Source organism: Ovis aries, chromosome 3 (genome assembly GCF_016772045.2).
Source record: "Ovis aries strain OAR_USU_Benz2616 breed Rambouillet chromosome 3, ARS-UI_Ramb_v3.0, whole genome shotgun sequence".
In the NCBI taxonomy this organism is placed as follows: Eukaryota; Metazoa; Chordata; class Mammalia; order Artiodactyla; family Bovidae; genus Ovis; species Ovis aries.
In genome coordinates, this window is record NC_056056.1 from 117517794 (window position 1) to 117544315 (window position 26522).

Consider the following 26522-nt stretch of genomic DNA (forward strand, 5'->3'; position numbering starts at 1 on the left):
TTACCAACCTCTTAGTATAATCATGGTATTCTTTTCCCCTGTATTATATAGATTCTATAGACACATCTATAGATGTGTGCACTGCTTAAATCCAAGCTGTTTCACTTAAGTTATAGAGCTCTGCCTATTCCTCCAACTTTATTCGATATTAGTTTTCCCTTCTCGGCATTTGTCTATATCTAACTCACCATTTATTTCACACATCCACCTTGTTTAAGTCTGTCTCTCAAAAAACAATGTAAGGTCCATGAGGAAAGGAAGTATTTTTATTTATTAATATTTTCCCTATTTTGTCCATTGCCATATCTCTTAGTGCCTAGAAGATTGGTGCATAATAGATGTGCACAGATTTTTGTTGAATGAATAAATGAACCCTGATTAAAACAGTAGTTTGTAAGAGCTATGTCTATAAGTAAAAACTCCTCAGACAAATGGGAATCTGGGATATTGACCCAGATAGATTTGACAAATCAATAATTAGAGTAACATCAAAAGAAGGAACATTATCTTCTATGATTCATGGATAGTTAAATGACCACCTGAGTTTTCCTGAAATGAGGTGTCTCTAAAAGTAAGGCTTTGATGGACTGAGTCACAGGGACAATTTGAAGGGCAGGAAGAATATAAGGACAATGAGGCGAGCTGGCTGCTTTGAACTGCATTGAAGACTTAAAAGAAATAAAATGACTAGCATAAGGTTTTAAGATTTAGGTCAATTCTCAGAGAACCCAGAAGTTGCTGTGGCTGCTCAGAAGAGCCTCTTATTGAGGTCCCAAGACAAAACAGAAAAAAAGAGAAAGAGCCTGATCTAGGAGAGGTCACTGAATTACAATGTATGATGAATTCAGAGCCTTACCAGATATCTTATTCGGAAACCTTGGAACTACTCTGAAAATAAAAAGGCACCCCCAAGAATTAGAAAAAGGAAAATTAGAAAATACTCTTAGCCCCCAAACTCCAATGAGCTGCCATGCTTTACTGATAAGTTACATCTCATTTTTCTGGATGACCATGCATGACTTCACTTAGAGCAGTTACCTTGCAAAACAAAGCCTATGTTCCCTCCTCTTGAATCTGTGGAGGCCTGTTACTGTTCTGACCAACCTGTGCTGTACAGTGAAAATTACAATTTGTGACTTTTGAGTCTAGGTCCTAAGAGGCAATGCAGTTTCCAGCTAGTTCATTGGAACATTTGCTCTTAGGCCCTGGAGCCATTGCATAAAAACTCACTACTCTGAGACCACTGTGCCATAGAGCTCCTATGGAGGTTCTCACATGTAAAGTCCCAATTAAACCTGTCTGTCTTTCAGTCACTCCAGCCTAGGTGCCAGACACAAGAGCAAAGAAGTCATCTCACAAGTAGACCTTTCAATCTCCAGATATTTGAGTCACCACTTGAAGACCATAGGCTAAAGTTGGCCCATACCATCTTATGGTAAAGGATAATTTTCAGAAATCTTGTGAGCTTGTGGTTAAACACAGTTAGTTAAAGCTTAAATTATGTAAGCTTATGACTCAATGGACATGAGTCTGAGCAAACTCCAGGAGATAGTGAAGGACAGGAAGGCCTGGCGTGCTACAGTTCATGGGGTCGCCAAGAATCAGGCATGATTTAGAAACTGAACAACAACAAATAATTAAATATCTTTTAAAAATAGCAACCATTCAAAATATATCACTTCCTAATAATCTTACTATATTTTACTATTACCAATGTCCACGGGGTCGTTTAGTTCAATTGTAGTTGAATAATAGAAATACTATATAATGGTTCACTTCTGTGCATTTTTCCCCAACTCTGCGTTCAGTGACAGCATGTTGGTAGTTTGAAATCAGCAACAGATGGAGTATTTTCACCTTGGAAAATGACTAACACTATATATAAGTATTTTTTGCTTTTTCAGATTAAAAAAAAATAAATCATTTACCAGTCACTGCGTGTGTGCTCAATCGTGTCCAACTCTTTACAATCCCATGGGCTATGGTCTGCCAGGCTTCTCTATCCATGGGGTTTCCTAGGTAGGAATCCTGGAGTGGGTTGTCATTTCCTTCTCCAGGGCATCTTTCAGACTCAGGGACTGAAACTGCATCTCCTGCATCTCTTGCATCAGCCGGCAGATTCTTTACCACTGAACCACCTGGGAAGCCCACCAGACCTCAGCTCATCCCAGCTGAGAGCCCAAAACTTATGGAGCAGAAAAGGGCTGTCATACCCGTGCCCTTTCTGACTCTCTGACCCATAGAACTGTGAGTGTAGTAAAACATTGCTGTGTGATTACATTTTGGGGATGTCTGTTTTGAAGCAATAGCTAATCAGAAAATCTTCCCTAAGGAAAAGAGAATGCAAACATTTCTTTGGTTATTAGCTCTAAGCCAAAACTACATTTTTGGTGCTCACTGGTGCAAAGCTTTTCAATAATCTGGTAGACATAATGTTTCATCCTGTGGATATTGGCCTATTTGTTCGACCACCACAGCATTTGCTCAGTGGGCATAAAATAGTGACCTTGGTTTCCGGGATAGGACTTATTCATTGGCCTGACAAAATGGGCTTCTCATCATTAGGGTTGATAGGCTACTACTCCAGACCAATAGCCAAGTTATTTGCTGTAGCCATCAGCCTTGAACCTCTGAATACATATACTTGGAAACCAACCATTCTTCTTGAAGCAAGCAGATTAAGTCAAATCCTCCCATCGAAAAAGCAGCTGTTTTTTCGTTACTGTAATAAACACTTTTTCTGAATATAGATTTGCCTTCTCTAATGGCTATGCTACCAGTAATGCCATCTTATTAGATTTTTGCTGACAATCCTATTATCATACACAACACTATTTTAACACCACCTCCTAAAAAAAAAAAAACCCATACAGTGAAAGGGCTAATGTAATTGACTGATGCTCTCAGCCCTAGTTTTACCATGCTATCCCTTCGTTCAGAAGCTGCTAATCCTAAAGAATGATTAAGTCATCCAAGGAAGAATCTATGTTGATTTAAGCTGAGAGACAACACATTGCTAGGCGGGGATGTTCTCTTTCTGTAGTAAGTATACACTCAGAATTAGTGATGAAAGCAAGGTTCAGTTTTTCTCAGGATATGTATGGGTCTATATACATAGGTCTAGGAATCAAGGTTTAGAATTGGAATTTATATTTGCTAATAGGACTTTGTGACCAGTTGGAGAAAACAAGATCTTTCTATTTATTGTATCATATACACAGCATATATTAAATTATTTTCCCATTTTCTTGTCATGTTTTTACTTTTTATTCTATTTTACATTCATCAAAAAAGCAAGAGATTTCCAGAAAAACATCTGTTTCTGCTTTATTGACTATGCCAAAGCCTTTGACTGTGTGGATCACAATAAACTGTGGAAAATTCTAAAAAAGATGGGAAAACCAGACTACTTGACCCACCTCTTGAGAAATCTGTATGCAGGTCAGGAAGCAACAGTTAGACTGGACATGGAACAACAGACTGGTTCCAAATAGGAAAAGGAGTACGTCAAGGCTGTATATTGTCACCCTGCTTATTTAACTTATATGCAGAGTACATCATGAGAAATGCTGGACTGGATGAAGCACAAGCAGGAATCAGGACTGCTGGGAGAAATATCAATAACCTCAGATATGCAGATGACACCACCCTTATGGCAGAAAGCAAAGAACTAAAGGGCCTGTTGATGAAAGTGAAAGAGAAGAGTGAAAAAGTTGGCTTAAAACTCAACATTCAGAAAACTAAGACCTTGAAATCTGGTCCCATCACTTCATGGCAAATAGATGGAGAAACAGTGGAAATAGTGGTAGACTTTATTTTGGGGGGTTCCCAAATCACTGCAGATGGTGATTGCAGCCATGAAATTAAAAGACGCTTACTCCTTGGAAGAAAAGTTATGACCAACCTAGACAGCATATTAAAAAGCAGAGACATTACCTTGCCAACAAAGGTCTGTCTAGTCAAAGCTATGGTTTTTCCAGTAGTTATGTATGGATTTAAGAGTGGGACCATAAAGAAAGCTGAGCGCTGAAGAATTGATGCTTTTGAACTGTGGTGTTGGAGAAGACTCTTGAGAGTCCCTTGGACTGCAAGGAGATCCAACCAGTCCATCCTAAAGGAAATCAGCCCTGAATATTCATTGAAAGGACTGATTTTGAAGCTGAAACTCTAATACTTTGACCACCTGATGTGAAGAACTGACTCATTTGAAAAGATCCTGGGAAAGATTGAGACAGGAGGAGAAGTGGATGACAGAGGATGAGATGGTAGGATGGCATCACCAACTCAGTGGACATGAGTCTGAGTAAACTCTGGGAGTTGGTGATGGACAGGGAAGCCTAGAGTGCTGCAGTCCATGGAGTCGCAAACAGTCAGACATAACTGAGCAACTGAACTGAACTGAATTGATGTTGATTCTGATGAATACCTAAGTAGTCCATAGGTTACAAAATATTAGGATAATATTGATATTTAGTGAGAGCATAACTGTGCACTGAAGAACCATATGCATGTGGCTGAATACAGTAACAAGATATCATGAATCTTCTTTTTTTGTGAATAGGAGATTTTATTTTTGTCTAAGAAGTCTGTTTGTATTGTTGGGTAGATACATATCAGTATTGCTGCTTTTTGGAATTTTAATACGAAAACAAGTATGATAAAATCTGGGTGGTAATGCAGACTGACATCTCAGGTTGCCCCCAATCTTCTGAATATATCTTCCATGTTTGATAGGCCCCCACATTCTGAATGCTATCATTCCAATGGACAATCCAAGAAACACTTCTCAGGCATGTTCGCCACCAGGTGGCAGACATGTGACTTAAGAGCTGGCCCCCTGCACAGGAGTCTGAGGGGAGTCAGGTGAGGACATGAACCGGGCAAGGGGCATCCATTTTGCTGGCACAGGTATTAGCAGAGGCTGCGTGTCTCTGGGACTTCAGATGGAAGAAAAACACAAAGCTAAGAAATGTGGTCCTAGAAATTGTGCACGTAAGCTCAGTTTAGACATTTCTCATAGGCTTTAATTAAAGCCTTCTTGATTAAAATAGCAAACTGTACTGTTTTGTGCAATTGGGAACTCTCGTCTGTGTAATAACAAAAACAGTTATGTTTTTAGTGATATAAACCAGACTCTTTAGGGGTTTGACAGTTTAACTATTCTGAACACTCCTTGATGCCTAGAAAAATATCCTTTATAATAGACGCTTAATACTTGTTGAACTGAAGTAATAATGCATGTAAATTATCTATCTTGGAGAATGCGGCCAAAAAATGTTCTAATCTAGAAGGTATCTATGGCTTTTAAGCTTCAAACGAAAACTTATTACAAATAAAAAGGAACTTACCTAAGATGCCACTAACAGTCTACTGATTTGTACACTTTGCTAGAAACAAAACGTTAATGTTTAATGAATCTTGCAGAAGGCACCCTTTGGTATACACTCAAAGGACTGGAGGGACTATGTGAGTGGCTATTAATTTATGTTGGAATTCACTTTAAATGCTCAGAGCCTAGATATGTATATACATAAACATATCAAATCCTATATCCATAGACACATATTGCCTCACTGAGAGTTTTCAAGCTAAATTTCTAAAGCTATATGTCTTTCTACAACATCACCTTGTGTGCAAGTATCTTCAATCACATACAGTATTCAAGTAGAAATGTATTCTGCCCTGTAAACTAATTTGGCCTCTGTAATACGGTCAAATAACACAATAGTAACATCAGAAAATGAGAACATTCAAATGGATTGCTTTCTTAATCAGTCTACTTAGTATCCTTTACTCTCAAACATGGCTTAGATACCCTACAGGATCTTGTTTTCTTTTCACATTAAGAAAAGAGTTCCTTAGAGAAGGAAATGGCAACCACTCCAGCATTCTTGCCTAAGAAATCCCATGAACAGAGCAGTCCAGTGGGCTATGATCTATAGGGTCACTAAAGGGTTGGACATGACCTAGTGACTAAACGACAATGCGTTTTACGCACGTTTGAGTCCCACATTGAATAGCTGTAGGGAGAACACATGTTGCACCTTACTCACTCTGGTATTTGTCATGTCCCATTGTAGCACTTCATAAAAAATATACATGAGCCCAAACACACATATTTTACCTGCTTTTAACTACTAGGGTCTTCCTTTTCTCAATTGGATTGTACTTTCTACTCCTCAAGGAAATAACTTTAGAGGGATTTTAACTTGTACAGACGGGCTTATCAAGATTGTTCAGGTCAATGTATGGCAAAACCAATACAGTATTGTAAAGTAAAATAAAGTAAAAATAAAAATTTTAAAAAAATGGAAAGCTTTTCTTTAGTGTCTGATTGTATTTGAACATTCATTTAATATAATTCTTTTGGCTCAAAACAAAAGTAAGGGCATAGTAAGGAATGTTTCAAACTCAGACTTTAATTTAAACTAAGGATAATTGTCTTTTTTTTTAGTTTATGACCAGTGAAGTGAAATTATAGTGTCATTATTCATGACTAATATTGAGACTAGTTCTTGAAACCCTAACTTCTCTTTCCAAGTCACACAATAACTGCGTTCTAAAACATTGTTAATAAGTCATCTCTGAGCTCTTCAGGTACCAGAACAGCTGAAACAACAAACAGCAAAAGTGAAACAACAAAACTTTTCTACTCTTATATTAAGAAATAATAACAATATAAATATTTATATTTTCCCCTCACCCTTTCATTAATTCAAATAATTCTGCAAAACTATGGTAATTTTTAGCAGTTGGATTCAATATGTTGAAATAATGGCAGGAATGATGTTTTCTACAAATGCAACTTGCATGGGTATGGTTAGAGAAGTTTTAGGAACAACAAATTTTGTTTCATCATTTTTTTTCTACATTCTTTTTAGTGTGGAAATATTAAACAATAAATATTTTTAAATGTTTCTGTAAATATGCACTACAATTTTTGAAGTTTTTATTTTTGTACAATCATGAATAACATTAACATGACTTCATTTGGGTTTTCTCAATGTAATTACTTGAGGCAGTTGGGTTTAAGAGCAACTCTAGTCATTACTTTGATTTTTTCCTTGTACACTTTTATTTTGGGGGCAAGGATCAGGTTTATCTGTAGTGACAAAATGATAAATGGCCACAGCTTTTACCTGTGACATCAGAAAAAATACCGAGCACATTACTTTCTACACAACTGATAGAAAATAGGTTACTAAATAGGTTGGGACTGAATTACAAGAAATTGAAAAGTCTGCTCCTACCTAGAGATAATCCCTTAGGTCACACATTACTTGTGAGTAACAGGAATATGCTTTTTAAAATATACAGCCACTGATTAAGCCACAGAGCGGACTCTCTGGGTGTGTCACTTACAAGTTGTGTGTTGGGGCAAGTTACTGTGTTAGTTTTCTCATCTGTTAAATGGGGACAATAGGGTTGCTGTAAGGATAATGTGAGTGAAAGACGTAAAACACCGAGAAAGACATTTCACCTTTAATTAGTATGTTCAGTTCAGTTCAGTTCAGTTCATTTCAGTCGCTCAGTTGTGTCCGACTCTTTGTGACCCCATGAATCGCAGCACGCCAGGCCTCCCTGTCCATCACCACCTCCCAGAGTTCACTCAGATTCACGTCCATCGAGTCAGTGATGCCATCCAGCCATCTCATCCTCGGTTGTCCCCTTCTCCTCCTGCCCCCAATCCTTCCCAGCATCAGAGTCTTTCCCAATGAGTCAACTCTTCACATGAGGTGGCCAAAGTACTGGAGCTTCAGCTTTAGCATCATTCCTTCCAAAGAAATCCCAAGGTTGGTCTCCTTCAGAATGGATTGGTTGAATCTCCTTGCAGTCCAAGGGACTCTCAAGAGTCTTCTCCAACACCACAGTTCAAAAGCATCAATTCTTCCACAGCTCAGCCTTCTTCACAGTCCAACTCTCACATTCATACATGACCACAGGAAAAACCATAGCCTTGACTAGACGGACCTTAGTCAGCAAAGTAATGTTTCTGCTTTTGAATATGTTATCTAGGTTGGTTATAACTTTTCTTCCAAAGAGTAAGCATCTTTTAATTTCATGGCTGCAGTCACCATCTGCAGTCCCCATAAAATAAAGTCTGACACTGTTTCCACTGTTTCCCCATCTATTTCCCATGAAGTGATGGGACCGGATGCCATGATCTTCATTTTCTGAAAGTTGAGCTTTAAGCCAACTTTTTCACTCTCCTCTTTCACTTTCATCAAGAGGATCTTTAGTTTCTCCTCACTTTCTGCCATAAGGGTGGTGTCATCTGCATATCTGAGGTTACTGATATTTCTCCTGGCAATCTTGATTCCAGCTTGTGTTTCTTCCAGTCCAGCGTTTCTCATGATGTACTCTGTACATAAGTTGAATAAGCAGGGTGACAATATACAGCCTTGACGTACTCCCTTTCCTATTTGGAACCAGTCTGTTGTTCCATGTCCAGTTCTAACTGTTGCTTCCTGACCTGCATACAGATTTCTCAAGAGGCAGGTGGTCTGGTATTCCCATCTCTCTCAGAATTTTCCACAGTTTATTGTGATCCATATAGTCAAAGGCTTTGGCATAGTCAATAAAGCAGAAATAGATGTTTTCTACATTTAAAAATCTTATATTTAGCAACATTTAATAGGACATCGAAATTCCAGGACTTTGGCCACCTCATGCGAAGAGCTGACTCATTGGAAAGACTCTGATGCTGGGAGGGATTGAGGGCAGGAGGAGAAGGGGATGGCAGAGGATGAGATGGCTGGATGGCATCACTGACTCGATGGACGTGAGTTTGAGTGAACTCTGGAAGTTGGTGAGGACAGGGAGGCCTGGCGTGCTGCGATTCATGGAGTCACAAAGAGTCGGACATGAGTGAGCGACTGAACTGAACTGAATAGGGCATTATGGGGGAAGAGAAAAGATTTTCTGATTTTTAGACCTGGATATTTTTGAGGTGGTGGGGGAGGTGATTATGTAACTAAGTTGTTACATGAAAAGCAATGGTTTGCACAAGGAAGGCTTCATAAATCTATTTTCCTTGATGTAATCAACAGCAAAAATCCTCCACACCATTGCTTTTAGAAAGGTAGAAAAAATGTTTTCCAGCTTTATTCATGTTTTGTCTTACAATATTGAGTTGTCATTTTTTTATTACTATCTAAGACCGAGCATACAATGAATACATAATTAACATACCTTACTCTCTCAGTATTAATCTGCCAGAGCTCTTAACACTTCAAATATTTTCACTTACTTCATATTGAAATTGAACTACAGTCACACCAAAGTGGTTTTACTTTACATTACTTTACTAGAAAAACTTCTCTCATTGATGAGTAATGTGACAGTTTACACAGTCCAAAATTTAGTAAATTTTTCTTCTGAACTAGAAAATAAGGTACCTCTGATGATAGCAAGTCGTGTGATGAAACAAATACATGGGTTATCAAGAGCAGAATACTGTCATTTCCATCAGGTTCATGAAATAAAAATATCATTACTGGAAGTCTCCTTCATGAGCTTCTAAAATAGAAAAGGTATGCCTCTTTTAATTAGGAGAGTCCTCTTTCAGTGATTTTACGTTTTTAACATCTTTTTAAAAAATTATTGTTTTTCTGGGGTGAGGTGAGGATGCATGTCAGGCCATTCCCTCATAGTACCCAGAGGCAAAATCATGCTCCCCTTTCATGCCTATGCCCCTGCCATCTTACCCACTCCCAGTCTCTGAAGCATGACCCACCTACTCCATTGCAAAACAGCCTGGAACTCACTATTGAAATGCCACCCTTCCTTTTAAAGTAAAAAAAAACAAAGGTCAGAAGAAACACTAACATTTTTTAAGGCAACACCATGATTTAGCAGGCAAGGCTATAATTTAGGGTTCTGGTCTTCCTGCTCTGAGTTTTGTAATATATTCTCTTTTACCCTAAGTGACAGACAATGAGTTGGTGTCTGCTTGAAGTCTTCCTGAAGTTTTTAAAGGCTTCTATTTTTATGAATGTATTAGAGATAAGACACTGAACTATGGAATTGCTTCCAAGTAGAGGCAGTTTTATACTTACTCTTGTGTTGTTTCTTTCAGCTTTAAGTTCAGAAATTTCTTCTTCCTTTTCTAAAAGTTGTTCCCTGCAAGCATTTAATTCTTTTGTCAGAGCAGCAAATTCCTGAAAAGGGAATTAAAAAAAATTGAAGACATATACCAGATTTCTAAAAAATGTATTTCAGCAGGAAGGAAAAAAAATCAAAATATAAACTTCTGAGTGTAAAGAATAGAAAAAAATGGCCTATTTGACTATACATTGCTGTTATGTATACATACATTGCTGTCATTAAATCAACCTCATCCCAACATTGAACAAACACTAGTCCATGATACTTAACATACACATATTATTATAATACACTGTTCAGATGAGAGTATAAAATATATTTCAGAATGTATCAGATATAGAATATTGAATTTAACATTAGTATGATAACATATTGATAATATAGAATAATTTAAACTTGCTAATTTTGTGAACAACTCTGAAGATCTTACATTCTCACTCCATATCACAAAGTTTAGACTGAGTGGACTACATCATAAGGAAAAAACAGGCACCATCAGCACCAAGCTAAAATTCTTAAATATACTATTTAGAGATTAAGAAGTTTACTTATTAAATAGGATGAAGAAAGAGAATACACCTGTATCCTACAAAATAACACAAAATCATAAATGCATCTAAGACTTGATAACCTTATCTAAGACTCTCCTGTTAATCTATGTATTTCTCAGTTTTTCATTCTGAGAGGTAAGCTCCATGTGAACTGGGACTTCAACTGACTTCACTGCCAAAGTCCTAGTGTCTAAGACATAGTGGGTGCTCAATTAGTCTTTATTTTCAATAAAAGAACACAGGTAATATATTCTGGAGGACTTCCCAGGTGACTGCCTCAGTGGTAAAGGCTAAGAAGCAGGAGATGGGGGTTCAATCCCTGGATCAGGAACATGCCTGGGAGAAGGAAATGGCAACCCAAGCCAGTATTCTTGCCTGGGGAATCCCTAGACAGAGGAGTCTGGTGGGGTATAGTCCATGGGTCACAAAAGAGTTGGACATGTCTTAACAACTAAACAACAATAACATATTCTGGAGTAATCCTTTCTCCATTACAAATGACACTTTTGAGTAATTGTCAATAGCTTCCTTCCCCAAAATGGGATCAGAGATTAAATAATGTGGGTATTTCTACCATTAGGTAGTGTGTTTAGACACAAGAAAGAATGTTTAAAAAGGCAAAAACACCTATTGAACTATTCTGTTACTCCAACTTACAAATACATATTTTTAAGTAATTTTAACATATCCATATTATTATTACATTCTTCACAGTGGTTCTTTAATAAAACTGATGGCTGTCAAATGTGTTAAGTATTTGGGAAAATTTGGCGCTAGACTGGGAAAGCACTGTTAGAATATCAAAAAGAAAAAACAAAAATGGAGAGACAGGTTTGGTTAACCTAACCTTCACAAAGGCAAATTTAGTAAAAAGTAAATGAATATGGTGATTATGCAAAGCTGGGAAAGGCTTAGGGTTTATATTTTTGCCTGCTTCAACCACTTATTTTGCTGATTCTCTGAGTGGCTTCAAACCAAGTGGATACTTCAAAAACCTCGGAGCAGACACTTAGAGTTTAGAATCAAGATGAAAGAGTTCATTGTTTCATTTGGCTGGCATTACAGATAAATGTTTTCTCCTCTGATTGCTGCCTGCTTAAATGTTGATATTATCTGAATATAGTATTCAAGCGGAGAATGGAAATTAGCAACAAGTAGAAAACAAAAGCACTTGCATAGAAAACAAAATTTTCTTCATATAAACTGCATAGTCTTGATGGAGACAAGAAGAGAGTAACAAAGATCCTGTACTGCTTTTTAAAATTAATCCTATATTCACGAATAGGGCTTCCCAGATGGTGCTAGTGGTAAAGAACTCGCCAGCCAATACAGGAGAGAGAAGAGACATGAGTTTGATCCCTGGGTCAGGAAGATTCCCTTGAGAAGGGCAAGGCAACCCACTCCAGTATTCTTGCCTGGAGAATCCCATGGACAGAAAACCCTGGAGGGCTACAGTCCAGAGGGTTGCAAAGAGTCAGACATGACTGAAGGGACTTAGCATGAACACATGCATACTTAACGAATATCGTAAGACAAAATATTAATCAAATCTGTAAATTTAATATCCTACCATTGTTTAAGTGAAACATATATCTGGATTGTCTTTTAGAGGTTTAACTTACTATTTTCAGAAAGAAAAAAGGTCAGAAGAAAATAATTTATAATTTTAACATTTCTTATCTCCAGATGGTAAAATTATAAGTGAGTTTTGTTTTTTTGGCTTTCTGCTATGCATTTTGTCATCAAAACTCTCTAGAATAAATCTGCTTTTATGCCTAGTGAATAAAAGAAAATGTGAATCTATAAATTCACGGAAACAATCATGTGTTCATAACCAGAGACAGATATTAGTCAAGATGTTACTGGTGACAGATGCCTTTGCATTTTTAATTTACTGTCATGGCACTGGCTCTGAATAAGCTATTTAGTGACTCCATGTATTAAGATCAGTCTTATATTTATTAACTTTCTCTCAAACTCCAGGCACTATTTTTTCATTCATTATCCTATTTTACTCTCTCCATAACTAGTGGGGGAGTCTCATTTCCATTTCATGGCTGAGGAAACTGAATTACCAAGATAAAAGCTCAAGTTCACAAAGCTCATGACCCATAGTGAGTTATATTGTGAATACAGCTCTCCAGACTGGACTTCCAGTGCTTTCCCACTATACCATTTTGACCTGGCATGTATGTATGGCTGAGTTGGAGTACATTCAGCAATCCTCTTCTTTATCTGGAGTATTACATAACCATTACTTATAATTACCTGATATGATCCTTCTTAATTAGTCCACAGGGAGTGTGGGGATCTAGGAAGTGGCATATTTCTTCCACGCAGGGTTATGAGTGTGAGACAAGAACATCCTGAAAATCTAGGACTGAAGCGATGTCTTCATAACTGTCTTGTATGGAGTTAATCATCAGATGTTTTCACGCTTTTTCTCTGACATTCCTCTACTCTGTACCACTTCTCCATCCGTACTGTCACATGAACTGACTTTTTAAAATCAATTTTTCCTGCTGCTGCTGCTAAGTTGCGTCAGTCATGTCCGACTCTGTGCGACCCCACAGACAGAAGCCCACCAGGCTCCCCCGTCCCTGGGATTCTCCAGGCAAGAACACTGGAGTGGGTTGCCATTTCCTTCTCCCATGCATGAAAGTGAAAAGTGAAAGTGAAGTCGCTCAGTCATGTCTGACTCTTAGCGACCCCATGGACTATAGCCTACCAGGCTTCTCCGTCCATGGGATTTTCCAGGCAAGAGTACTGGAGTGGCAACTTTTCCTAGATAACATTAATAATAATAACAGAGGTAATTAACATTGAGTGAGCCCTTACCATATGCCAGGTACTGTGCCAAGCAATTTATATTGATTATCTCATTAATCCTAATGAAACTCTGTAAGGTGATACTAAAATCTCGCTAAACAAAGCTAAATGCTTACCATACAATTCAGCAAATCTCACTCCATGGTATCTCATTCCAAAGAAATCTCACTCCAAAGAAGCTAGAAACTATGTCCACATGAAAACCTGCATACACCGTTTATAGCAGCTCCATGCATAGTTGCTAAGACTTGGAAGCAATCAAGATGCCTTTCAGTAGGTGAAGGGATAAATAAACAGTAGCACCCTTAAACAAGGGAGTATTATCTAGCACTAAAAAGAAATGAGCTATCAAACTAGGAAAAAACATGGAGAGACCTTCAATGTATACTAGTAAATGAAAGAAGTCAATCTGAAAAAGGCTACTATATGTATGATTCCAACTGTATAACATTCTTAAAAAATAAAATTATGGGAATAGTAAGAAGATGAATGGTTGCCACAGGGGTTGCAGGTGTGGAAGGGATGAATAGACAGCGGACAGAGGATTTTTAGGGAAATGAAAAAGCTTTGTGTGGTATTTGATGACGTATGCTGCTGCTGCTGCTAAGTTGCTTCAGTCATGTCTGACTCTGTGCGACCCCATAGACGGCAGCCCACCTGGATCCCCCATCCCTGGGATTCTGCAGGCAAGAACACTGGAGTGGGTTGCCATTTCCTTCTCCAATGCATGAAAGTGAAAAGTGAAAGAGAAGTCGCTCAGTCGTGTCTGACTTTTAGTGACCCCATGGACTGCAGCCCACCAGGCTCCTCCGTCCATGGGATTTGCCAGGCAAGAGTACTGGAGTGGATTGCCATTGCCTTCTCCCTTGATGACCTATACATCTAATTAAACATTTGTCCAAACCTCTAAACATACAACACCCAAACTAGGGGCCAGCAGTAATAAAGTTGTGTCAATGTAGGTTGATCAGCTGTAGCAGATGTACCACTCTGATGTGTGATGTAATTAATGGTGGAAATCACACATATGTAGGGGTAGAGGGTACATGGGAAACCTCTGCACCTTCCTTTGAATTGTGCTATGACCCTAAACTACTCTATGAATATAAAATCTTAAAAAAAAAACAACAAACACTTGAGGCCTAGCTAAGTGAATACAATTTGCAAAGTTGGACACTTAGTCATGGTATAGCTGGGTTCTGAATTTCAGACAAGCTGTTTCACACTGGATGACTACAACAGACTGTTTGTTTGTTTTTTTTCCCTCTCCTGACCACATTCTTTCCCCTTCTAATTTGCCCTTCTTTAGTCTTTGAAATGGAGAAGGCAATGGCAACTCACTCCAGTACTCTTGCCTGGAAAATCCCATTGACAGAGGAGCCTGGTAGGCTACAGTCCATGGGGTCACTAAGAGTCGGATACGACTGAGTGTCTTCACTTTCACTTTTCACTTTCATGCACTGGAGAAGGAAATGGCAACCCACTCCAGTGTTCTTGCCTGGAGAATCCCAGGGATGGGGGAGCCTCGTGGATTGCCGTCTATGGGGTGGCACAGAGCCGGACACGACTGAAGCGACTTAGCAACGGCAGCAGCAGCAGCAGCAGCAGCAGCAGCAGCAGCAGCAGCAGCAGCAGCAGCAGCCTTTGAAAAGTTATACTTTCCTCAATCTCACAAAACTTTTCAGAGCTTCCTACTTTTAAGCACATCAAATTTAAATATATTTTTAACTTTTAAAATCCAAACCATCCAAAACATGACCCTTTCTCAATTAATTAGCTTTCTTTTTCATTGAAAAATAGAAACTACCATTTTGAGCAAGAGCCACTTCATGCTGAACTTAGTATTTTATATGAATTACTTCATCTCTTTCCTATTTTTCAGATGAGAATATTGAAGCTTAGCATGGATGAATAATTTGTTCAAGGTCACACAGCTAAAAATAATTCACCTTGATTACAAAATTCTAATTTCTGCAGCACTGCTTCTTTCCCACTGAAAATGGAAAATCATCAAATTTTTCAATATAATGATTGATATAAACATATCATCCCTCTAACTCTCCATCCACACATAACATTTATTGTGCATGTAGACATGAGTGAGAGTTGGACCTTAAAGAAAGCTGAATGCTGAAGAATTGATGCTTTTGAACTGTGGCGTTGGAGAAGACTCTTGAGAGTTCCCTGGACTGCAAGGAGATCCAACCAGTCCATCCTAAAGGAAATCAGTCCTGAATATTCACTGGAAGGACTGATGCTGAAGCTGAAACTCTAATACTTTGGCCACCTGATATGAAGAGCTTACTCATTTGAAAAGACCCTGATGCTGGGAAAGATTGAAGGCAGGAGAAAAAGGAGAGGACAGAGGATGAGATGACTGGATGGCATCACTGACTCAATGGGCACCAGTTGAGCAAGCCCCAGGAGCTGGTGATGGACAGGGAAGCCTGTCCCATGCTGCAGTCCATGCGGTCGCAAAGAGTCAGACATGACTGAGCGAATGAACTGAACTACACATACCAGACCCTGTGTTAGGTGCTGAAAATATGGAAATAACTCAGGCATAGTTGTTGCACTTGACCTCATGGATCTGTTGGAATTCACATTTCAGGCATATCAGAAGCTTTCATCACTGATAAGCACTTGAAACCTATCACCAAAGTGCCACACAGGAGGTAATACTGGTTTATGTGCTTAGAGGCATTGTTGACTAACCTGTAACTCTTGCTCTCTAGTACCTTCCTCTTAGCAGGTCTATCTTCTGCCTCTACCAAAGATTTTTCCCTCCTGTTTCTATCTCTACCTATAGATTTTCTCATCTCTCTTATTTTCTACTTCTTTCACATACTATTTTCTTTACCAATAATACTTTTCTCTATCCTCTCTGACTAACTGACATATCTGTAAAGTAGCTGCTTGACTTGTTAATGATCTATCATAGCTTGTTCAAGATCTAGCAATGCAGTTACTGTATTTTTCATAATGATTGAATTATTTGTTCATCTCCTCCAAATTAACAGCATGATCCTTTAAAACAATGTTGTTACCTTGTTTATTTTTATAGCTTTAGAACTCAGCAGAATTTTGGACAAATTGCAGATATTCAGTAAATCCTTGTAATGATAAGTGAATAGTTCATTTCCTAAATTCTGGTTTTAATACCAAAAACACTTTTTTAAAAGTATAAATAATTAAGAGTCTTTTCTTTTTTTCTGAGATTGTTAGAACTTGATCAGTTATAACATGCTACCTTATGCGAAGAACTGATTCATTTGAAAAGACCTTGATGCTGGGAAAGATGGAAGGCAGGAGGAGACGGAGATGACAGAGGACAAGATGGTTGGATGGCATTACCGACTCAGTGGACATGAGTTTGAGTGAACTCTGGGAGTCGGTGATGGACAGGAAGGCCTGGTGTGCTGCAGAGAATCGGACATGGCTGAGCGACTGAACTGAACTGAACATGCCCAATATTCTTTTTGATTCATTTCTGTTGTTTTCTCCAATATCTGAAATTATACTATTCTGCTGTTCTATATTCTACATAGCAATGGTTTTACTGTCTGCTATATTTTATTGCATGTATATGAAGTAATACTATTGTTCCTGCCAAATCACACATTTCTATTTATCTTTTGTTCACTGGACATGCTATTTCAGTCTTATTCATTCTTAAAATAAAAATGCATATTTAACCCATATGTTACTTCTCTAATCTAGAGTTTCTTAAACTATATTCCACAGAACAGTATTTCCACAAGTTTCCCAGCCAAAAGAAAAGGCCAAACAGATTTGAGAAATGATTTGTGGTATATATTTTGCTCTTGAAAATGTACTATAGACATCAGCACATAAGAGATTATGACGAAAGCTGGTTTTGTGGCCAAGAAATGGAAACAATCTAGATTCTATCTATAGGAAAATGGATGAATCAAATATAGTAAATGTACATGTGTAAAAGGCAGAACAAGTTGGCTAGCTCTTTATATAATAACATGTGAAGGTTTCAAAAATACAATCTTGCATGAGGTAAGTTATAGAACATAATGTATAACACAGAGCACTGTCAGAAGCTAAAGGCAGTGAAGGATAAATTTTAGATGAAAACTTCATTTCTGCCTCCCCATCTAAAGTCAAAGAAGATTGCTTTGAATCACTGAGACAGGATTAGTAGGTCAGTTGCCAATCACAAACCATATTCAACAACTTTTCAAACTAGTCATTTTGTTCCACAAACATAGCCTGTGAAAATTCTTACTTTTCCCAAGAACCAAAATGACTTTCCCCAGTCTGCACTTTTTTCTTGGAATTTTAAGAGTGGTCAGGACACAGAGTGCCATAAAAATTCCCCCAGACAGAAGGGAGAGTCATGTTTCTTTTTTAGCATGTATTCATGCATACCACACCACACACACACACACACACACACACACACACACACACACACATTCACATGACCACTCCCTCTATGCGAGGGAGATGACAGTGAAAGAAGCAAGTTAAAGTCCCTACTCTCAAATGTTTATACACTCTCATGCACTTAGCACTCAAAATATTTTATTCAGAGCAAATCATTTCTAGTTATGTCAATTCCCTCTTAATATCAATTCAACTCATGATATAGAGTATTAGTTCCTTTAAAAAGAGAGCGAAATAAAACACATTTCTTAAAAAGAATTGAAGGTATAATTTCTTTTTCTGCATTTTTGCTACTTTCTTTTTTTTCTTATCAGACTATAGTTGATTTTCAATGCTGGATTACTTTCAGTTGTACAACAGAAGAAGGTATCGCTTGTTAGAAATCAACACAAGATATTTAATTTTTGCACCCTCCTAATTCTAAGTTACAAGTTTCAGAAATTGCATGAAATTTAGTTTCTCTATTATCAATTTTTAATGCTCAAAATTCTCCTAGCCAGGCTTCAGCATATGTGAACCATGAACTTCCAGATGTTCAAGCTGGTTTTAGAAAAGGCAGAGGAACCAGAGATCAAATTGCCAACATCTGCTGGATCACCAAAAAAGCAAGAAAGTTCCAGAAAAACATCTATTTCTGCTTTATTGACTATGCCAAAGCCTTTGACTGTGTGGATCACAATAAACTGTAGAAAATTCTGAAAGAGATGAGAATACCAGACCACCTGACTGGCCTCTTGAGAAACCTATATGCAGGTCAGGAAGCAACAGTTAGAACTGGACATGAAACAACAGACTGGTTCCAAATAGGAAAAGGAGTATGTCAAGGCTGTATATTGTCACCCTGCTTATTTAACTTATATGCAGACTACATCATGAGAAATGCTGGAATGGAAGAAGCACAAGCTGGAATCAAGATAGCCAGGAGAAATATCAATAACCTCAGATATGCAGATGACACCACCCTTATGGCAGAAAGTGAGGAGAAACTAAAGAGCCTCATGATGAAAGTGAAAGAGGAGAGTGAAAAAGTTGGCTTAAAGCTCAACATTCAGAAAACCAAGATCATGGCATCTGGTCCCATCACTTCATGGCAAATAGATGGGGAAACAGTGGAAACAGTGTCAGACTTTATTTTTCTGGGCTGCAAAATATCTGCAGATGGTGATTGCAGCCATGAAATTAAAAGACACTTACTCCTTGGAAAGAAAGTTATGACCAAACTAGATAGCATATTGAAAAGCAGAGACATTACTTTGCCGACAAACGTCTGTCTAGTCAAGGCTGTGGTTTTTCCAGTAGTCATGTATGGATGTGAGAGTTGGACTGTGAAGAAAGCTGAGTGCCGAAGAGTTGATGCTTTTGAACTGTGATGTTGGAGAAGACTCTTGAGAGTCCCTTGGACTGCACGGACATCCAACCAGTCCATTCTAAAGGAAATCAAGCCTGGGAGTTCTTTGGAAGGAATGATCCTAAAGCTGAAACTCCAGTACTTTGGCTACCTCATGCGAAGAGTTGACTCATTGGAAAAGGCTCTGATGCTCGGAGGGATTGTGGGCTGGAGCAAAAGGGGATGACAGAGGATGAGATGGCTGGATGGCATCACCGACTTGATGGATGTGAGTCTGAGTGAACTCCGGGAGTTGGTGATGGACAGGGAGGCCTGGCGTGCTGCGATTCATGGGGTTGCAAACAGTCAGACACGACTGAGTGAACTGAACTGAACTGAACACTAACTTCTTGGTATTACCTCTTTTCTCTCCTGCCCACCTCATCTTTTTTTTAAGCTATTGTTTCTTGAGCACTTATTATAGGTTAGAGATAGTGTTAGGATCTTTTCATTTGTTATATCATTTATTCATCATGACAGCTTTATTCTTTCTGGATGAGAACACCTGAATGAAAGAGACTAAATAACTAGCAAGGCTCATGCTGATACACAACATTATCTGTGCTGGTATCAACATCCCTCAAGCTTGTCAGCTCCCCAGAGAGAGACACCTGCCTTTGTATCTTAACAGTGGTTTTGCTGGTGCATGCTGGCAACTGAGCTAAGGAGGGTCATTGGGATATTATGCCTGAGCTGCTAATGCTTCAATAAATATCCCTTAGGTTAGTGGGATGTTCTCAGTTTAGTGCAAAGAAACTTCTCCTGTTTTGGTCCCTCCATGTTTATTTTCAAAGGAAAAGATACATCAGCCAAGTACAGATTGACTCAGATCCTGTGCCTACTTGCATTCTATAGAATCTGGTCAGGTGAAAAGTGTATGGATTCAGAGCCTCCTCAGGCCATCTTTCCTCTTCTCTTCTCCTTATGGCTCTTGCCACCTTGTCAGTCACCACAGCTGCCAGCCTCACACAGATATGGAACAGTATGCATGTTCATCTGCAAATGGGTTTTTTCATAGCTAATATTAAAGATGGAAGGCTGGAAAGAGACTCCTGACTTCTTTGTCTCACGTCAGGATGGTGTGCTTACTTGAGGAGATTTATTTGCAGAAAAAATGATATATTTTCTCACTAACCGTCCAAAAGGTCTTGACTTAAAAGATGAGTCCTCACCTTCTAAAAGCAGGTCAGGAGAAGCTTCGTGACAGGAGGGGAATTCGGCCTTTTAATTTCATGTCATTGACACCAGACAGCAGTCTCCAGAGTAATCTATGACAATCCGTTCATCATAATTACAATTTTAACACTGTTTATCTTTCAATTAAACCTGTACTCTGTGGGCCACTTAATTAATGAACTGACAATGGCCTTATTTCTGCAACCATATATGAGTAAGCACTGGCTGAAAAATCATGAGTGCAAATAAGACAGAAGAGAAAGCATAAAGGATGAGCTAAAATGCAGCTTTCCTACATACCACCAACACCCTCCCCGACCACAGAAAGCATTTTTAAAATTTATTCTCCAAGCATCTAACATTTGTGCAATTCAAAAATAGCTCTGAGGAAAGCATATGGCATGAAAGCATGCTGACTTGACCATCTAGCATTTAAATTAGACAAATTAACTACTTCAACATGTTTTTATAATGACTTCCTTAGGCTGTGCCCCCAACTTAGTATATTTTGGTTTCTCCTCTTTTGAAAATTGAAAATTCTTCAAGCAATTCTATTTGTAATACTTGGTGGAAAGCTCCAGATTTTAACCCTACATTTATCTCGATATAACTTGTCATAAGTTTACAGGTATAAAGATGTACATCTTCTCCACACCATACATCCTGGAATTAATAATGGAAGTATTACTCTAGAGAGGTGAAAACAAATCAGCTAAAATAATTGATATAGTCCCTAAATTTTATTTCTGTACAAATCTCAGAATATTAGTTGCTAAAGTTCATAAGAGTCTTTATAAATTTAGTTTGGAAACAAAAAAAAACCCCACATTTATTTCCTAGGAATCCTTATCTCTTCTTCTCTACATATATTGTTTCCTATATTATTATGTTATGTAATCAAATGTGGTGTTAATGACCTCTGGTCTTATAATTGCCTCCTAGACTTGCACAAGCCCAGGGAAAGCTGTCATCCAAAATTACTGTGTGGAACAGCCGCATCTCACAGGCAGCCCGGGGCTAGACAGCTCGAAGGTAGAGTTGCCTGCATAACTAATACAATTTGACAGGCACAACTGGACTTCTAGAGTCTTCACAGAAACTGTTGACTAAGCCTGCTCAATTTAAAAGGAAAATTAGAGTCAAGCTTTATGCAAATACTATTTTGTATCCCTTTGATTTTTATGTATGCCTGTTTCAATAAGACACTGTTTTGTCTTTTTGCTAAAACTGCATAACAGAAGATTATGTTAATGTAAGAAGATTCTGTTAATAATGACCTGAGAGATGCAGGTGTGTTTAACATCAAACATGCTTACAAATGAGACTTCATGGTAGATGTGGACATGGGTACTGGGTGATTTTGTTTTCAAAAATCTTCCAATCAAGGTAATTGTCATTATCCAAAAGTGGATGTTTGTTGAGTCAGATACAGTGCTGCCAGGCTGCTTCAGGCTCTCTGAGCATCAAGTCATGTTCCTATCATGCCTCACTTACTCACCCCCACTGAAATGTGCCTATCTTATATATTACCCCTGCTGGTTTTGCAGACTTTAACTTGTCAGTATGTGCATAGAGCTGCCCCAGGTATTGGGTGCTCTTTAACAGCATCATTTGACATGATTTAGCTTTGTTGTTGAAGTCTCGAGAGCAAGCAATGTATATATTGGAAACAAACAAAGATGTCCTTCAATAGGTACAAAGATAAATAAACTTTTAAAAAGAGAAATGGTACATCCATACAATTGAATATTATTCAGTACTAAAGAGAAATGAACTACCAAACTATAAAAGGACATAGAGAAACCTGAAATGCATTTACTAAGTGAAAGAAGCCATCTAAAAAGACTACATACTGTATTAGTTCAACTATGTGACATTCCGAGAAAGTTGAAACTGTGGAGACAGTCACTTTTATCACCAGTGTTTACCAGGGTTTGAATTGGAGTGGGCTGTGATGAATAGACAAAGCACAGAGGATTTTTCAGGCAGTGAAAATGCTCTGGTACAATACTGTGATGACTAACACATGTCTTTATACATTTTCAAAACCCCAGAATGTACAATATCAAAAGTAAACTATAATGTAAACTATAGACTTCTAAATGATAATGCGTCAAAGTATCACCTGGTGGTGGCTATATGGATAACAGGGAGGCTATCCATGGGGGGACAGGAGTATATGGCAAGTCTATGTACTTTCCTCTCAGTTTTGTTATGAATTTAATACTGTTCTAAAAAATAAAGTCTTAAGGATAAAAAAATGAGACATTAGTAGACATGTGAATAGCATAGGTCCTTGTTATAATAGATATTCATAAGTGATATATACTAGTAGTTTTTGAGCTAAATGTAATTTTTGAGCTAAAATATTAACTGTTATTTGACAGTTAATATTTTTCTTCTAAGAAAAAATTTTCCATGTTAGGATGAGACATTTCATTAGGTGCTTCAGGAAATTAAAGAAAATATGTGTTTTTTTTCCTTTATGGTAACTGAAATTGCATGAATCTCATTGTTAATTATCTATCCCCTCTTTTTGAGGAAGATCCTGACATCACTCTTAATAATAAATCAGGGAGAGAAAGATTGTTCTCAAGAGTACCTATAAAGAAGAGAGGGTTCCATTCTATCATTAGAGGACTAGAATGATAAAAAAAATTATCAAAAATAATGTGACACAGTAAACTCAGCACATTTTTCTAGGAGAAAGTGCTTATTTTACCCCTCTGTTCCTTTGCACTTAGTAAACTATTGCTGATCAATTAATCAGGTTATTATTATGCAACACACTGAACAACACAGTATATCCTCTTATTAAACTAAGCCATAATATTAACAGCTGTAAAGATAGAAACTACGAGAAAAATCACTGAACATCACAGAATTGTTCTTTAAAGTTTCTTAGAAAACATGTCTCTGACCTTATCTGCGATTATTCTCTCCACATTTTGTTTGATTGTATCTACTACCGTTACCCTGGTGCTTACACAATTCTCAAGATAATGTCTGGTGTCAGATGTGAAATGACAGAGTAAAACATATTTAAGGAGCTTTCAATGAATCCCTCTGTTGGCTTTGATAAGATCCTATTTCAGAGGAGTGTGGCTGCCTATAAGTCTGGCCAGAATCCAGGGTTATAATGTAAAACCTTTTATAGATTTCCTGACCCAAGAGATGAGGATGAACAACGTTTAATGAAGAGCTCACCTCCTTGGGCTTGGTCTCGAAGCTTGAGTAGCTTCTCTGACTCCTCCACCCTGCCCTCTGCCTAGTATTACAAATCAGAATGAGAAAGACAAACTCAAAGGCCTAGAATCAAGATTAAAGTTACCCGTTTCACACATCCTTTCCCTTTAACCTCCTCCAGCTCCCAGTGTACTTTTAGTTGAACAGAAAAAGCCCCTGGGCCTGATCTTATTGTATCAGATGTATGGAAGTAGAAAGAGGGAGATCACCAGAGAGCAATCCTCACAGAGGAACCAAGGCTTCTAGTTCTATAACCCAGTTAATGATCTTGTCCTTGATTTAGACTCATCTTTATGGAAAGGGGGAAATAATATTTTATCTCCACCAATGTCCAAAATATATCTGCTTATTTGGTACTTGAAAAATTTGGACATTTATTAAAACTCAACATTCTGGATATATTAGTAAAATCACCTGGCCCAGCAAGCACTGTAGCTAAAGCATGTCAGGCTTAGTCACTGCCAGCCAAAAACCCTGTTGGCAGGAAAAGCCAATTTTCAACAGCTCTGACAGTGTAAAGCAGGAGGCATGTTTGACAAGATGCTGCGTATTAATTTAAAAGGCTTTAGCATCTGGTTAGGTAACACCTGCTGTGGCGAGCACTCCCAGGCACATAAAATAGCATTCAAGCTGAATATTTAAATCTCCCAACATAGCCCAACAAAGCTCTAACTCTAAATAAAACAAAACTACATCATGTCTCTCTAGATATCAACAAGAGTTATAATTATATAGCCAAAAAGATTTGCTCTATGATATTGTTTGCATAGTGGTAAAGAATCTGCCTGCCATTGCAGGAGACACAAGAGAGGTGGGTTTGATCCCTGGGTCAGGAAGATCCCTTGGAGTAGGAATGGCAACCTACTCCAGTATTCTTGCCTGGAAAATTCCATGGACAGAGAAGCCTGGCAGGCCGCAGTCCACAGGGTCATAAGAAGGACACAAGCGAACGATTGAGCATGTACACACACAAATTAAAATGCTGCAGGAGGTGTTATAGGAGTTATAAAATATATTAAAATGTGCTGTTCTGTGTTGGAGAATTCTACTGTATGCAGTATTTAGAAAAGGATCAAGGCCCAGAGAAAAACACTTTGTGTTCTATTATGTTGTATTGATAAATAACTAAAGCAGAAATTGTCATTGAAAAGAGGGAGATGATGGCACCAAATAGCAAAGGAACATGGGCTATAGGCCAGGAAGAGCTGGCAGGGCTCTTCTAGGTACTCTGTCTGTGAAAGGGAGTCAAAGCTCAAGGATTAGAGTCATCAGGGAGAGCACAGAGAGAAGTGGAGTTCCAGAAGTCTAGAACTGTCAGGACACACTACAGAAATTAGTACCATTAAAATTTCAGTAACATGCATATGCAGAGTACATCATGAGAAACGCTGGGCTGGATGAAGCACAAAGTGGAATCGAGATTGTCGGGAGAAATACCAATAACCTCAGGTATGCAGATGACACCACCCTTATGCCAGAAAGTGAAGAGGAACTCAAAAGCCTCTTGATGAAAGTGAAAGAGGAGAATGAAAAAGCTGGCTTAAAGTTCGACATTCAGAAAACCAAGATCATGGCATCCAGTCCCATCACTTCACGGCAAATAGATGGGAAAACAATGAAAACAGTGAGATACTTTATTTTGGGGGGCTCCAAAATCACTGCAGATGGTGACTGCAGCCATGAACTTAAAAGACGCTTGCTTCTTGGAAGCGAAGTTATGACCAACCTAGACAGCATATTAGAAAATAGAGACCTTACTTTGCCAACAAAGGTCCGTCTAATCAAAGCTATGTTTTTTCAAGTATTCATGTATGGATGTGAGAGTTGGACTGTGAAGAAAGCTGAGTGCCAAAGAAATTGACGCTTTTGAACTGTGGTGTTGGAGAAGACTCTTGAGAGTCCCTTGGACTGCAATGAGAACCAACCAGTCCTTCCTAAAGGAAATCAGTCCTGAATATTCATTGGAAGTACTGATGCTGAAGCTGAAACTCCAATACTTTGGCCACCTGATGCAAAGAACAGACTCCTTTGAAAAGACCCTGATGTTGAGAAAGATTGAGGGCAGGAGGAGAAGGGGACGGCAGAATATGAGATGGCACCACTGACTCTATGGACATGAATTTGAGTAAACTCTGGAAGTTAATGATGGAAAGGGACGCCTGGCATGCTGCAGTTCATGGGGTTGCAAAGAGTTGGACACAACTGAGTGACTGAACTGAACTGAACATGTTCTGAGTCTATGGATACCAAGAAATATTCTTAGAATAATTGAATTTTCTGTGTAGTTTCCTATAGTGAAGAGATCTGTCATCCCAGTTTGGATACCAGGTTATTTGACAATTCTTTCTCACTGTAAATGAATAAACTGATATTTTGAAAATTCCCCTTATTAACTCCACAAAATATAATTGACTGCCCAATATGTAGGGGGTTTTGCAATTTTTTTCAGATGTTGCAATGTGAACAATGGTGAAAAAGACATAATAAACCAAGGTAAGTGAAGCGATTACAACATAATATGAGAAATACTATGATGGAGCTCTAAACAGAGTATTCAGCATGCACAGGCATGTTTCAACTAACCCCTGGAGTGAGTACGGGTATGGAGGGAGCATGTAATACAACATGTGAAAAATAAGTAAGAGTTAGCCAGGTAAAGTATCTGTTGAGTAAAAATTTTTCCAGATCAAATGAGCAGCACAAACAACACCCCCCACCAAAAAATCCCTTAAAACATTAAAATTATAATACTTCTAGAAAAAGCCACAGGGTAAATTAGAATCTTGGATTAGCCGATGGCTTCTTTG

General features: G+C 38.3%; 1 protein-coding gene across 20 annotated transcripts in view; it reads right to left on the reverse strand.

Moving 5' to 3' along the window:
• Window positions 1-26522, reverse strand: part of PPFIA2 (PTPRF interacting protein alpha 2) — a 509064-nt gene that overhangs the window by 198128 nt on the left and 284414 nt on the right. For all 20 annotated transcript variants that reach the window (XM_060412495.1, XM_060412493.1, XM_027967176.3 and 17 more), the window contains one exon: window positions 10059-10160. In XM_060412495.1, coding sequence (XP_060268478.1) covers window positions 10059-10160 — 102 coding nt within the window. The remainder of the gene's footprint in view (window positions 1-10058; window positions 10161-26522) is intronic.